A 13688-nucleotide genomic window follows, 5' to 3' on the forward strand; every position below is an offset into this window, starting at 1 on the left:
TTGAATTGAAACAAGCTAGAAACAGGATTCTGTTATATCTGGTAATCACTGATGATACTTTTCACAGTGTAAAGGACAAATTTTATGACAGCTGTCGAAGATGCATGTTGCTGCATAGTAGAGAGACCTCGAAATCTAGAGGAGACTGAAGAGAGTAAAAGATAAGCTGAGGAGAGGAAGGGTGAGGTTATAAGTATAGGTATGTAATAAAAATTGCAATGTTATGGACAATGTCTGTTGAGTGAAAAAGTCCTGTGGGTTGGTGGTGGATATCTGTGGAACAGTGGACCAAAAATGTAGTGTGCTCAGAATGTGAATCCTGACAAATGATAGGATGCAGAGTTGAAAAAAATAGTGACTGTAGACCCATCCAACCTGTGCCAGTAGATATGGAAACCTGTTTAATGCAGCTAATTGTTATTAACACACATGCACACAGACACACACACACACTCACACATGTTTTGTTTTTTTAATTGATGAGTTAAAACAAGAATAGTTACTTGTTCTGAGATTCTCTTCACATCTATTCTTGTTTTGATTTCTTGTTGAATCAACGCATAATACCTAACTTAAATTATGAATATTGCTCCTAACAAAAACTTTTAATGATTAAAGTATAATTAGTAAATGTTAAAAGTTTACTAGTCTTTCAATATGGTCAGTCACAGTAAATACAGTATAGAACTGCAATTAAACAGAAATTCATGTCCTGTTCCTATGATGCTTTGGGACTATCACAAATTTGATACAGTTTAGATTCCTCTTTAATTAATAATCCTTTAGAAATCTTTTAACCCTTTAGCATTCAGGTTACTCTGACAATTGTAATGCTTATTTATTCCCATAGATTTGAATTAATCATGAATTGTCTTGTAGCATCAAAATTTTGATGATGTGATTGTTTATTTTTAGAATAACATTGTAGGGTAAGTGTGAGAGGCCAGTTTGAACATAAAGCAAGCAGAATACTTTGGCCAGTTTAAATGCTAAAGGGTTAAGCTCTGATCATGACATATTCTATGACAAAACTATATAGAATTCCAATCCTCCATTCTTCATTCCACTTTTTTTTTTTTTTTGACAAAATGTTTTTCATCTTTTTCATATTTTTTCTGCAATTTATGTCAGGCAAATCACATGCTTTATTTTATTGTAAAACTTTTAGCCTTTACTTTTTGTGAAGCTTTTTTATATTTAAGCATTTTTTTATTTGAAAATTACTGAATTCAATTTTCTTTTCTCTTGCAGTCAAGTATTGCTTCCAGCCTTTTGCTATTTGTTGCTGCCTGTATGTCTGCCTCTATTTGTTTGTCTGCTGTAGATGTTTTATCTCTTTATTTAAACCATGCTTCAAACTCCCCTTTTTCTTCTTTTCCTCTCTAAGGCCCCCTCACATGTCTGCTAACTGGGGAAGATTGTACCCTGTTAACGTATATTATCAACCTCAAACTTGCCTGTCAGCTTGCTGAATAACATTTTTTTATGTCTATGAAACTTGCATTCCACAACCCTGTCTTTCCTTCTGCACAAACTGCACATATTTTCTAGGGTTTTTTGTTTGTTTTAACAAATTGCTGACAATGTAGCCAGCATGGAATCATTGGGTTAAAAAAAAAGCTCCTTTAATTTCTTATTCAGTCCTCTTTTATGTCCCTTTTTTCTCTTTTCTCATTCTTTCTTAGGTATTTTCTTCTATTTTTGTCATTTTTATCTTTATTCATTATTGATGTAAATTTATATTCATCCTATCTATTTTTGTTTTCTCTATTTTCTTTATCTGAATTTTCCATTTTTTTACTTTTTTTTTCCTTGTTCTTTCTGATTAAGAAATTATTATTATTATATTTCTTACTACATATGACATTTATTAACCTACAATAATTTAAGTTAAATATTAATAATCTTAACCATAGCTCCATGGATCCACAATGAGGATTCTGGGTTTACTCTTTCATTTCTTTCTCTCACACTTAAACAAGCACATACAACTTTTCTGTCATAGGTGACTTTTTAGGAAACAAATTAAAACATGCAACTCTCAGGAAAATGAAAGCAAACTAAAACCATTGTATCTGTTGACAAAATTCTCACATATTATTATTCTTCCATCTCAAACAAAACTAATATTCAATAACAGTTATTTATACTAAGTATATATATGTCCAATTCCTGCAGGTTCCTTCAGATAATAAACTCCATTATGTACCTGTTACATTTCTCGAAGATGTCCAGGCTGTGAGAGCAGTGGCTTTTCATCCATCAGGATTGTTTTATGCTGTTGGATCAAACTCAAAAGTTTTACGGATTTGTTCATTCCCAGATATTCAAGATATTCAGTGAGTGAATATAAACTTTTTGTTTTCTTTTTCTCTACTTTTCTAAACTGTTTTTTTATTTTTTTTATTTTACTTGCTGTTTTATTAATCTCACCACAGTCAGTTTTGCCTTTCATTTATCCACTGATGATACAGTACCAGTGGAGTACTGGAGGTTGATCTAATTGACTATTCCCACTCCCCCAAATTAGCTAAATGCAATTTGTAAGTCTAGGCACATCCAGCATTGATACTCAATTTGTTCCATCTCGTAGACAGGGCATTGCACTCTACACCCAGAAGTTTCTATTAACTGTTTACTTTTATTTCAGCAGACACTTTAAATACTTTTGACTTCTTCTCATGTCAAGTTAACTCTTAACCTAGCTCCAGTTCATCTGTGAATGTATAGGGATGGGAGTGGTGTTAACAATTTCTTGTCCAGAGTACTATATCTTACAAAAATTGTAGGAAGGACTAAATTTTCAGTTAATTCTTACCATGATCGTTTGAGACAATTGGCATCTTTCATTCACAGTATCTTCACATTCTTAGAGAAAACAAAACTTCAGTTATTTATCTCGCAATGTTTTGTCTTGAGTGGGGAATTGACAGGAATTAGTTGAAACAAAATTCAAAGATCCAGTCTTTTAGAACAGTCTTAAATATTTTTCCTCTTTCATAAAGTATGTTATACAATGACACTTTGTAATTTTATCATGACATATGGTGTATATGTTGTATGTATAGAATATTTGACTTACTGTGGCTATGCAGTGTCTGGCTTGCTGCAGTCAGTTACTTTGACACAGCATTTACCAGGGATGCATAGTGTCATATGAGCTCTCTTCAGCTGGGAGATATCAATATTAACTGATTATTGATTATTGATATATTATTTATGTATTATCTGCAGGCAAAGTCACATTACCCAACCAGCAAATATGGTTTTTAAACGAGCAAAACATCATAAAGGGTCTATTTACTGCGTTGCCTGGAATTATCAAGGCAATGTTATTGCAACTGGTTCAAATGACAAATCTGTGAAGTTGACAGCATTCAATTTTGAGTCTTGTACTGCTGAAGGTAAGTTTGTAAATTCTTCATATTTGTGTCTTTTTATATATATATATATCAGATTTACATTCTTCCCAGGCTAGTAAATGTAACTGTTTTTGGAAAACTCATTCACTGGATTTTCTTTTCTTAAGATATTAGCCTCTACAAATCTATGAATGGCAGTTTAAGGAAAAATAAATTACAAAAAAAATTATAACTTTGCTCAAGTTTTATTATTTTCTTTTCTCTTATTGTATTTCTTCTTTTTTTTTCTGTAGGTCCTGAAATTGAGTTAAACCACCATGATGGCACCATTAGGGATGTGCTGTTCATGGAAGAATCCCCAAGTCATTCCTCTATACTGATCAGTGGTGGTGCCGGTGATTGTTCCATAGGTGTAACTGATTGTGATCGTGGACAGTTAGTACGTAAACTCACTGGACATTCTGGTATGTAAACTGCATTACTAAATCCACTTGGGGCATCAATTTGGGTTACTTTCTGATTTTGAACTGCCTTTAATTTCAAATCCACTTGCAAGTTTTAATCTCCTGTTCAATAAGGAGGTACAGAGTGAAATAGAGATATGAGCTAATATGATTGATTTCACAAACTATAGAATATATATTTATACCCAAAGTGTTATTTGCATGCCATGCAACCATAAATCAATGTGTTACTATTAGCATTGTGTTACAATTTTTATTTTCAAAGTACTTTACTCTATGTTCTTATAACCCAATAAGTTGTAGGGAGCATCACTTGACAAAACTTGCTCACTTGACATAGTGATTTAAGAGAAGATACAGAGGTTTTGTTTCTTTTTAAGCCCATGGAAGGATTTTCGTTTAGCAGTGGGCAGGAAACCTCACTATTTTGATGGTAACCCTGGAGCTTATCAGCTCGGCTAGCTATGAGTGTCAATTTTATTTTCTTCAATCCAGAAAGTCAATAATTTATCCAACTTCTCCACTTTGAGGTTGAATGATTCATGTTGAGAAGGGACAGCTGCTGCTTACAAACTATTTAAACCTCATTAATTCAAGCCTTACTATAATCACTGCTGTTACCTTGTGCACAGCATTTTGTACTATTTAGTTTAATAAGACACAACTCTTCATCTAAATCTTCAGTTAGCATTAGCAAAAAGGATCTAATTTTAAACATCAGCATACTGGCTTGTCACACAACACTATGTCACAATACTGAGTTATTTTTTAACTGCTTGTCTATTAAAACATTGTTGTCATATTTGTGTTGTTGAATGAATTTGCTTCAAAATTTCACACAATGTATAAAAAAAAATAGATCATTGATTACTGAAATACAAAAGACCAGTAAATAGTTTGTCTTTATTTACTTTGTATATAAGGAAATAGTAAATTGCATACAACTTAAATATCAGTTGCTGTCTTTCTGTCAGTGACACTCACTGCAAAGTTCAAACTCAACAATGCATGCTAGCATTATTTATTGCTTACATGACTGCACCAGTTCAGTGTTAGATGTACTAAACAGCCTGAAAACCAAGAGTCTTGGCCCTCAACACAGCCCAGTGCCAGCAACTGGATACAAATTGTAAATTTTGGTTAACAGTCAACTTTATTATATTAACACAACTTCACTTTGTCTTCTTTATTAACCCAGTTATTTTTCCATCTGTTACATTTATACGAAAGGCTTCTGATAATATACTCATCAATGATGCCATTCAAATGGGCACTTAGCCCAAGCTCCACATCAGATTACCACTCCCACCACCCATCATCTCTCTAACTGCAATTCTTCCTTTTATCTTTCTTACTACTCAGAACCATTTCGTTAATCCATCTTTCATCTGTTGATAATGTTCTATCCATCAACATTTTATACTGACCACCCTCCACTGAGCCACCAACTTATTCTCTCCTCCTCCTCCACCACCATACATCTCTCACTAATGCAGTCAACCCAACACGTCATCTCTTCTTCTTCCCCTGTCTACTGTATCATCATGCCTTTCTCTTTTGCTTTCTTCTGCACCTTCTTACCTCCACCATCCTCGTTGGTGATCCCCACCCCTTATCAACCATTCACTACTTCCACTCTTCAATCCTACCCAATCTTTACACTTGTCGCCTACCTCTCCTCACCCATTCCCATCTCTCACTCTGTCTTCTACTCTTGCAGCCCTCTCTCTCTCTGCTCATGCTCCTCCTTCCTCTCTCTCTGCTCATGCTCCTCCTTCCTCTCTCTCCGCTCATGCTCCTCCTTCCTCTCTCTCCGCTCATGCTCCTCCTTCCTCTCCCTCTGATCACACTCCTCCTTCCTCTCTCTCCGCTCATGCTCCTCCTTCCTCTCCCTCCGCTTATGCTCCTCCTTCCTCTCCCTCCGCTTACTACGCTCCTCCTTCCTCTCTCTCTCTGCTCATATTCTTCATCCCTCTGTCCTCACTTTCTATTTCCTACCTGGGCACCTCATCACTATTTTATCTTTCTCCAACTTAGCTGACCATTCTCAGTATCTTTTCTAAATGTAAGGCATCATGTAGCTCCTTGGCTACAAGGAACCTGCTCTGCCTCTTTCTCTCATACTTTAACCTCTCTTCTCCTTACATAAAGCCAGCCCTCCCCTTGGGGTTCATAGTCTTGCAAATTGCTTGGCAACCTCACTAGTGCCAGATGCACAAAAAGGAGCATCCTCTACATACTGTAACGTCATTGGCATTAAGAATGGCATTCACCCATAGAAACCATGCCAAAACAAACACTGGAGCATGATATGCAGTCCTTGGACTCATTGAATCATGTCAAACCATCCAACCCATGCCAGCATGGAATATGGACATTAAATAATGACAGTGGTGGTGTTGAAAATTCTATGTGCTATTTGTTTCAGCTCTTTAAATGTTGCAAAGATCAGATTTACCTTTCATCCCTGTAAGGTCAATAAAATAAAGTACTTTCTGCCCTTAAAGTTGCTAGCTTTGTGCCTAAATTAGTAACAATTTCTATTGTTTCTTTTAAAGGTCATATATATTCCTTATGTCAGTTAAGTGGACACATGTTTGTGAGCGGCTCTCAAGACAAAACAGCAAGATTCTGGGATCTACGAGCTTCTACTGCGATCACGTGTGTACCTAGTATAGAACCAGGTAAGTTTCTCTCTTTAATGCCAAGCATATTTTGAGGGATGAAATGGTATGGCAATGCTATTGATTTCTCAGCCTGATAAAAAAAAATTAGTTCAACATCTCTAAAAGACATCCATTTGTAAGAACTAAGTGGAGATGGAAATACTCTATAATCTTTAAGAAGTCATTTAGTCATCATCAATGATTCTCGGCTCATTATATCTGCAAGTAATGTGCTGAAAGGAAATCAGCTCACTGAGAACTAGGATGTCAGGTTACAAGACAAAAAAAAAAAAAAAAGATGAGCAGATGTGGTGCAGGTGTGGCTGTATGATAAGAAGTTTGCTTCCCAACCACATGGTTCTGGGTTCAGTCCCACTCTGTGGCACCTTGGGCAAGTGTCTTCTACTATAGCCTCAGGCTAACCAAAGCCTTGTGAGTGGATTTGGTTGACGGAAACTGAAAAGAAGCCTGTTGTATATAAATACATATGTATATATCTGTCTGTGGGTTTTTGTGCTTGCCCCCCATCACTGTTTGACAGCTGATTTTGGTGTGCTTATGACCCTGTAACTTAGCAGTTTGGCATAAGAGACCGAAAGAACAAATTCTAAGCTTAAAAAAATAAGTCCTGGGATTGATTTGTTCAGCTAAAAAACTATTCAAGGCAGTGCTCCAGCATGGCTGCAGTCAAAATGACTGAAACAAATAAATGAATGGCTTCTAAACAGTAAGGTGGAATGTGAGTTAGGAATTTCAGAATCAAGTTAGGATGTTTAAAGATAGAATTAAGATAAGAAATTATTGCATGGATTTGAGTATTTAAGGAGTGGAATGTACAATTTCCTGTGAGTCAGACTGCCTCATGGCCTCAGCCGAAGAGGCATTGTCCTGGAGGATCAACCATCATTTCACAACTTTGTTCTAAAGTTGAACTCTTAGCAATCAGATCACTCTGTCAAATGTTATGCTTATTTATTCAAATTGTTTTTGAATCAATCATGCATTATCATGTAGTGTTAAGACTGCAGTGATGTGATTGTTTGTTTTTAGAATGACATTGTGGGATAGGTGATAGAGGCCAGATCTGGTCAGTTTGAACATGAAACAGGTTGAATATTATGGCCAGATACGGTCAGTTTAAATGCTAAAGGGTTAAAATTGTCGTAATTAAATGTAATAAAATGAAGCAACTGTAAAATGTAATTGTTCTCTCTTAATCAGTAATGAGCCACCTGTGGCCTGCTGGTCTTTCTGCGTGGTATGCCCAATAAAAGATTACCTTGATTTTTTTTTTTTTTCTATAGTGCAGCTCACTTGATAATGACTCTATGTCTCATGCCACTTGCTTCTTGTAAAAAGGTTGCTCACACATGCTCTTGGTAATTTCCAAAGTTTTGAACCCTGCTTAGATTATTGATGTGATGTTTCTTTTTCTCCTTTTGTGTTTCTTAGATTATCAGAGTTTCTTTTCTCTTTTTGTGTCTCTTATAGGAAGTCCTTTTGCATCAGTTTGTGTTGATCCTTCTGGTCGACTACTATCTTCTGGTCATGAAGACTCAACTGTGATGCTTTATGACATCCGTGGAGGTCGTATCATCCAAAGTTTCAAACCTCACCAGAGTGAGTGCCGCACTGTTAGATTTTCGATGAATGCTTACTACTTATTGTCTGGCTCGTATGACCAACGGATAGCCCTGACAGATCTTCACGGTAAGACTCTTTTTTTTGTTTTTCTTTTAACACCCCCAACCAACTTCACTTACCTTTCACCTTGCTCCCTAGTTTCTTTGCTTATTAAGGTAGATGCACATTAAAAGCATGTGAAGCTTTCATTTGAACACAATGTATCATTCAGAGAGCTTGCTGAGGGTTGTTAAATTCTGTTACTCAGATGATGTTCTTTACATAAAAAGTAAAGCAAAACGATTGCCAGAATCAGGAAAATTAAGTTGAATAAGTGTGTCTGATGACATTAATGTAACTACAGTACTGTCCTTTAATTATTGCACATTTGGTTTGGATGTATATTGTTTGGTTAATGTAGGCAAATCTAGTATTACTTCATATGTACAAAGGATCCAATGGATGAGCTACATTTGGCCATTTTCTAACACACAGCTCTCTTAATGATATCATTCATTGTGAGCAATACAAAATATTTAATGAATTTTTGTTTGCACATAATTACTGATGTGTGACAAAATTCACATCATAGGAAATCTTTTAAAACCTCTCATTTCAACCACACTCAGATTAGTGAATATGTATCCCATCTAAATACATCTTAGAATTTTCATTACAGCCAACTTTGTGAATTTCTCAGTTGAATTTAAATTTCAGTTCAGTGTCTTGCCAGTTCCCACAACTATTCTGTATAGTTTAAACCATAAAATAAATGGGATGATCACAGTTGATCAGAGGTTTATTCAATTAGAATCTTGCCCAGAGATAAGTATCAACAACAATCATGTCATCAATCCGGATCAAAAAAGCACTTGTGTAAAAGCTTTTCTGACTTTTTTTTTACAATTATAAAGAGTTTACTTTAAGTGAATAAAAGACCTTTACATTGTCTCTCAATCTGCTACAGATAAGAGCCAAACAAGGAGGATACATAAAATAATGTAGACTTAGGATACAGTCTTGGAAAATAAGATGAGGTTCTCCTGGCTGGAGTGCTTTTGATTATATATCTACTTGATGAGGATCAAATTGAGAATTAACAAGTTTATCAATATACCATGTTATATCAACCAAAAGACTGCATTATATAAACCATCTTAACAATATCATATATACAAATGAATCAGAGTAATATTCTTGATTTTGTCTCACAAAATTTTCATGAATCCCAAAGACTTTTTTTTTAATTAACTTCGGTGTCTCAAAGGATAAATTAGAAACCAGCTTAGGAGACCAATATGTACAAGAGACAGTCTAAATTTAAATGCAAAAATTTTACAATATAAACTTGTCCAATCTCAACTACAAACTAGATAAAACACTGCTAAATTTGGTCAACAAAGCTTGGCATCACATCCAATCTATGGTTACCATTGATGCAGTAGTTGTGTGCCTAAGAATTACACTTCTTAGTGCTTCATGGTGGGTGCCACCATCTGCCCACTTTATTCTGTTAAATTTACAGCAAAAACTATGTGTCTTTTTTCTTTGCTCGCATAGCAAACCTGTAAAAGGCTCTTGAACAGGGGTTGGCAAACCGGGGTAAATTACCCGAGAGCGGGGTAAAAATGAAATTCTTGTGGGTAATGAGGACTCATTAGACATAAGTAAAATTATATAAAATGATGTGTTCCTTGTTAGAACAGAAATTTTTCTTCTGGCATGAGGAGACAGTCAAAAAGTTGCTGGTAAACAAGGATTTTTCACTTGAATGAGCATAAAAACAACGCAATTGATTGGACCCCAAAGATTGTATCCAAATTGCTCTGGCATCAAAATGCCCCAATTTTGATGTAATTGTAACAAAAATGAAACTATCATTTCTCCAAAGCCTGAAGTGAAGAAGTATCTAGAAAAGTCCTTTTGTTTCATAATGAGGATAGTAATTTATTTTATTTCATTTGTTTTATACTTTTTATATTTAGAATTGTATCCTCCATATAAATAGATTCAATAAACCTTTGAATTCAAAGAACCTATGAATTTCTTCCTTTGAAATCAAGGGGGTAACATCAGCGTAAATAAATATACTTTGGGGTAATTGGTTAAAAAAAGTTCCCCAACCCCTCCTCCAGAGTATAGCTTATGCATTAGCAGCAGAGAAATTACCATACTCAGAATGATGGTAAATAGCTTGCATGGAAAAAGTGACATTAAAGAAAGGAATGAATGAATGAACTATATGGCACTTTAGACAAATATCTTCTATCATCATAACCTCAAATTGAGTGATGATTTGTGACTGAAATTTGGTTAACAGAATCCATACAGAAACCTGTCACCAGAATTGTTCCTCATAGGTTGTAGACTTAGGCTATCACCCAGTTTAACTCCCACCTGGGTAGTTTTATTAAAGAAGAACATTTCAGTCAGATGTCTGATCTGAAGATAACATTCTCACATCAGTCTCAGGGACCTTGATTAAGTTCAATGAAGCTGTCTTTCACTTCTGACTAAGTTCTGTAACAAGAAAATAACAATAACGATTTTAACTTATTTTATGTCTTTATTATTTTCTTTACTTTTATTTATTTTCTTCTGTTGCAGGTGACCTGTTACGACCGCTGCCCAGTGTAATTGTGGCTGAACACAAAGACAAAGTGATTCAGTGTCGCTGGCATCCTTCCAAGCTGGCATTTGTGAGTTCTAGTGCTGACAGAACTGTTGTCTGCTGGGCATTGCCATTGCCTTGAATTAAGTACAACTGGCATTTGAACTTTCGGAATGCAGAGACTGTTGGTTATCATGGCTGTTGGTACAAAAAGGGTGAGGAAGGGGCTGCTAAATATACAAACTTTAAATAAACAAGCTACAGCATGGCCAAATCCTGTTCAACCTAATCATGTCATTATTTAACAGATTACACATAAATATATGCACGTACACAAACACACACACACACACACGTATATGCACACATACATATATGTTATGTGAGTGGTTGCCATGTGACTTGTAAAAGTTCCAGTTTTGCCGCAACTAACAAACAACCATTTGTCCAAGAATACATTGCCTGATGAAATAATTCCTGGATGGTCTGTTACTCAGCAGGCATGTGTAATTCTTGGCTGGTATTGTTTGTGGAAGGGGTTTCAGAGAATGCTGGTTGAAGGGAGATTAACATTGAAAGCAATTCGGATGTTGGTGGTGCTGACAATTACTTCACCTTGTCATCCCTGCTTCAATCATTGCATGTGTGTTTTCGTTTGTTTTTACATACATATAAATATGCACATGTGCACACGCATAAACACATTGTCTCAAAAGCAAGTGCCTGCATGCCCTCCCACACACACACCTACATACATGGAAGGCAGATGTTAAACGATGATGAAACGCATCAGAAACATGCAGGCATTCATATATCTAAAGAAACATACACATGCACAAGTGTGTGTGTATATATATATATATATATATATATATATATATATATATATATATATACATATATATATAAATAAATACACACACACACAAATACATATATACACGTATGTATACAAGCATACATTAATTCAAACAGGTCTGTGTATGTGTTTGCATGCAACCCTCCATACTTCCCATTGCCTTCCTTAGCCAAACAGTGTTTACCTTTTCCTGTCTCAGCTTTTCCAGGAATCATCCTGACACATAAATGTATTTCTGTGCTTAGTGTGTCTTCTCGAGGTGTTTTACAAATTTCCGTGTGTTACACAGCTAGACGCAGGTAGAGGTTTGTTTGTTTGTCAGCCAAACAACAAAAAGAAATCAAAGTAATTTTGAATAAATACAATGTAGTTTTTTTTTTAACTTCAGACAAACTCCCATCTTAACCACTGTAATCCCCACCTCCATACCTCCTTTTTAATTCCTATATTTTTATTAAATTAAAAATTTTTTTTATGTATAAATTTTTCTCCCCCCCACCTTTTGTTCTCCCTGACTCACGCTATGCGTTTTTGGTCGTGTGTATGTGTGTATGCATTAGTGCACACACACGCACTTGTGTGTGTACTTATTTGAAACTTGAGATTTGTACTGTTGCTGCTCCAAATTTCTCATTACTATCATGTTTCTCAAGCTCACCATCGGGAATATGGCAAAAATATTGATTTCAGATAAAGAAATAGATTCTACATAATGTATTGAGTACTTTTTCTCTCATTTATACACCTAAATGCATGCACACACACACACAAACAAACAAAAACAAAAGTGGTTTGGCATTTCAATATCAAGTAAATCCAATTGAAAAATTACTGTTTTGAGACATTTCCTGTGAATATCATTTATCTCTATTTATTATTTTTATTTTTTGTAATTAAATTATTATTCATACGTTTAAGATATTTTTGTTTTCTAAGATTTATTATTATTATTGGGAAGATGCAATGACCAATTGAGACAGTATTGCTGGCTCCGGAGCTGTGGGCCAGGTAAGAGTTGTCTCCTTCTCTGGCAGGCCATCTCTACTTGCCTGAAGATTTTGTGTTCATGTAAGATGTTATCTTTATTATAATAATTATTTTTAATATTATTATAATTATTGTAATTATTATCATCAATGTAATTATTGTAATTATTAATGTTGAATTGTTTCAGTGATTTCTATAATTGTCCGGTCTTAATATTGAATGATTTTTTTTAAAAAATTTTTTTCTTGAATAAAACTGGCAAAATGAATCAAGATTGTAGCTGATTTTTCTCTTTTGTCTTCATATACTGTATGTATATATATATTTATATACATGCTTATGGAAGGAGCTGTCAAATACAGTATTCAGCATGAGGACACACCACAATTTTAATTGTCCTTTCTTAAACCATAACTCCCTATTAATCTAAGACCTAGCCTTATATTTGTAAGTCATGTTGATTTGGTGGGCACGTATAAACTCCTTCCTATATAACACTAGAAGTTTGCCAGATAACTGAGTCTTCTGGATATCTGTTCATCACTTTTTTCACAACCAGCAAAGCACTCCTCACAGACACAAGTTTCTGAGATGATTGTGATCTGTAAACAGTTTTGAGTAAGGACTGGAAACAGAAGTATAAACATGCAATGTTTATGTGCACACTGGATTCATAACACAGAAGAGAAGAATAAAAACGCAATATGCACGTCAAGTTATATGATGGTCTGCATGCTACCTCTGACACTATTATCACACAGCTTTGCTGCAATTTCCTTGTTAAATTACCCTAACATCTGACAAAACTCATTAAAACTTTCTCTACATACAGCAGTATCATCATTAATGTTCTGAATTAAGAAATATTTATTGACCTGATAAAATTCAAGTTCTGTAAATTCAGAAAAATGGCATGCACTGTACTTTGAGAAACAATGATCCATTTTAGCTACAGTAGAAACATTCTTCCTTTTAATGACAATAAATTAGTTAACACAAACTAGCATAAATTCTCTTGATCCTAATTAACATATCTTTTTTTTTTTTTTTTTTTCTGGGTGCTGATTACTTGAAAGTATTCGATATGAGGGAATTTACAGTAGATTAATTCAGAGT

General features: G+C 34.8%; 1 protein-coding gene across 11 annotated transcripts in view; it reads left to right on the forward strand.

Moving 5' to 3' along the window:
* LOC106879758 (WD repeat-containing protein 47) overlaps positions 1–12844 on the forward strand; it is a 107982-nt gene extending 95138 nt beyond the window's left edge. For all 11 annotated transcript variants that reach the window (XM_089358727.1, XM_052971256.2, XM_052971255.2 and 8 more), the window contains 6 exons: positions 2179–2339; positions 3235–3404; positions 3656–3826; positions 6385–6510; positions 7984–8202; positions 10723–12844. In XM_089358727.1, coding sequence (XP_089214853.1) covers positions 2179–2339; positions 3235–3404; positions 3656–3826; positions 6385–6510; positions 7984–8202; positions 10723–10868 — 993 coding nt within the window. In that variant the 3' untranslated portion in view covers positions 10869–12844. The remainder of the gene's footprint in view (positions 1–2178; positions 2340–3234; positions 3405–3655; positions 3827–6384; positions 6511–7983; positions 8203–10722) is intronic.
* The last annotated feature ends 844 nt before the right edge of the window (positions 12845–13688 follow it).

Source organism: Octopus bimaculoides, chromosome 10, assembly GCF_046866305.1.
Source record: "Octopus bimaculoides isolate indiv1 chromosome 10, ASM4686630v1, whole genome shotgun sequence".
NCBI classification, from domain to species: domain Eukaryota; kingdom Metazoa; phylum Mollusca; class Cephalopoda; order Octopoda; family Octopodidae; genus Octopus; species Octopus bimaculoides.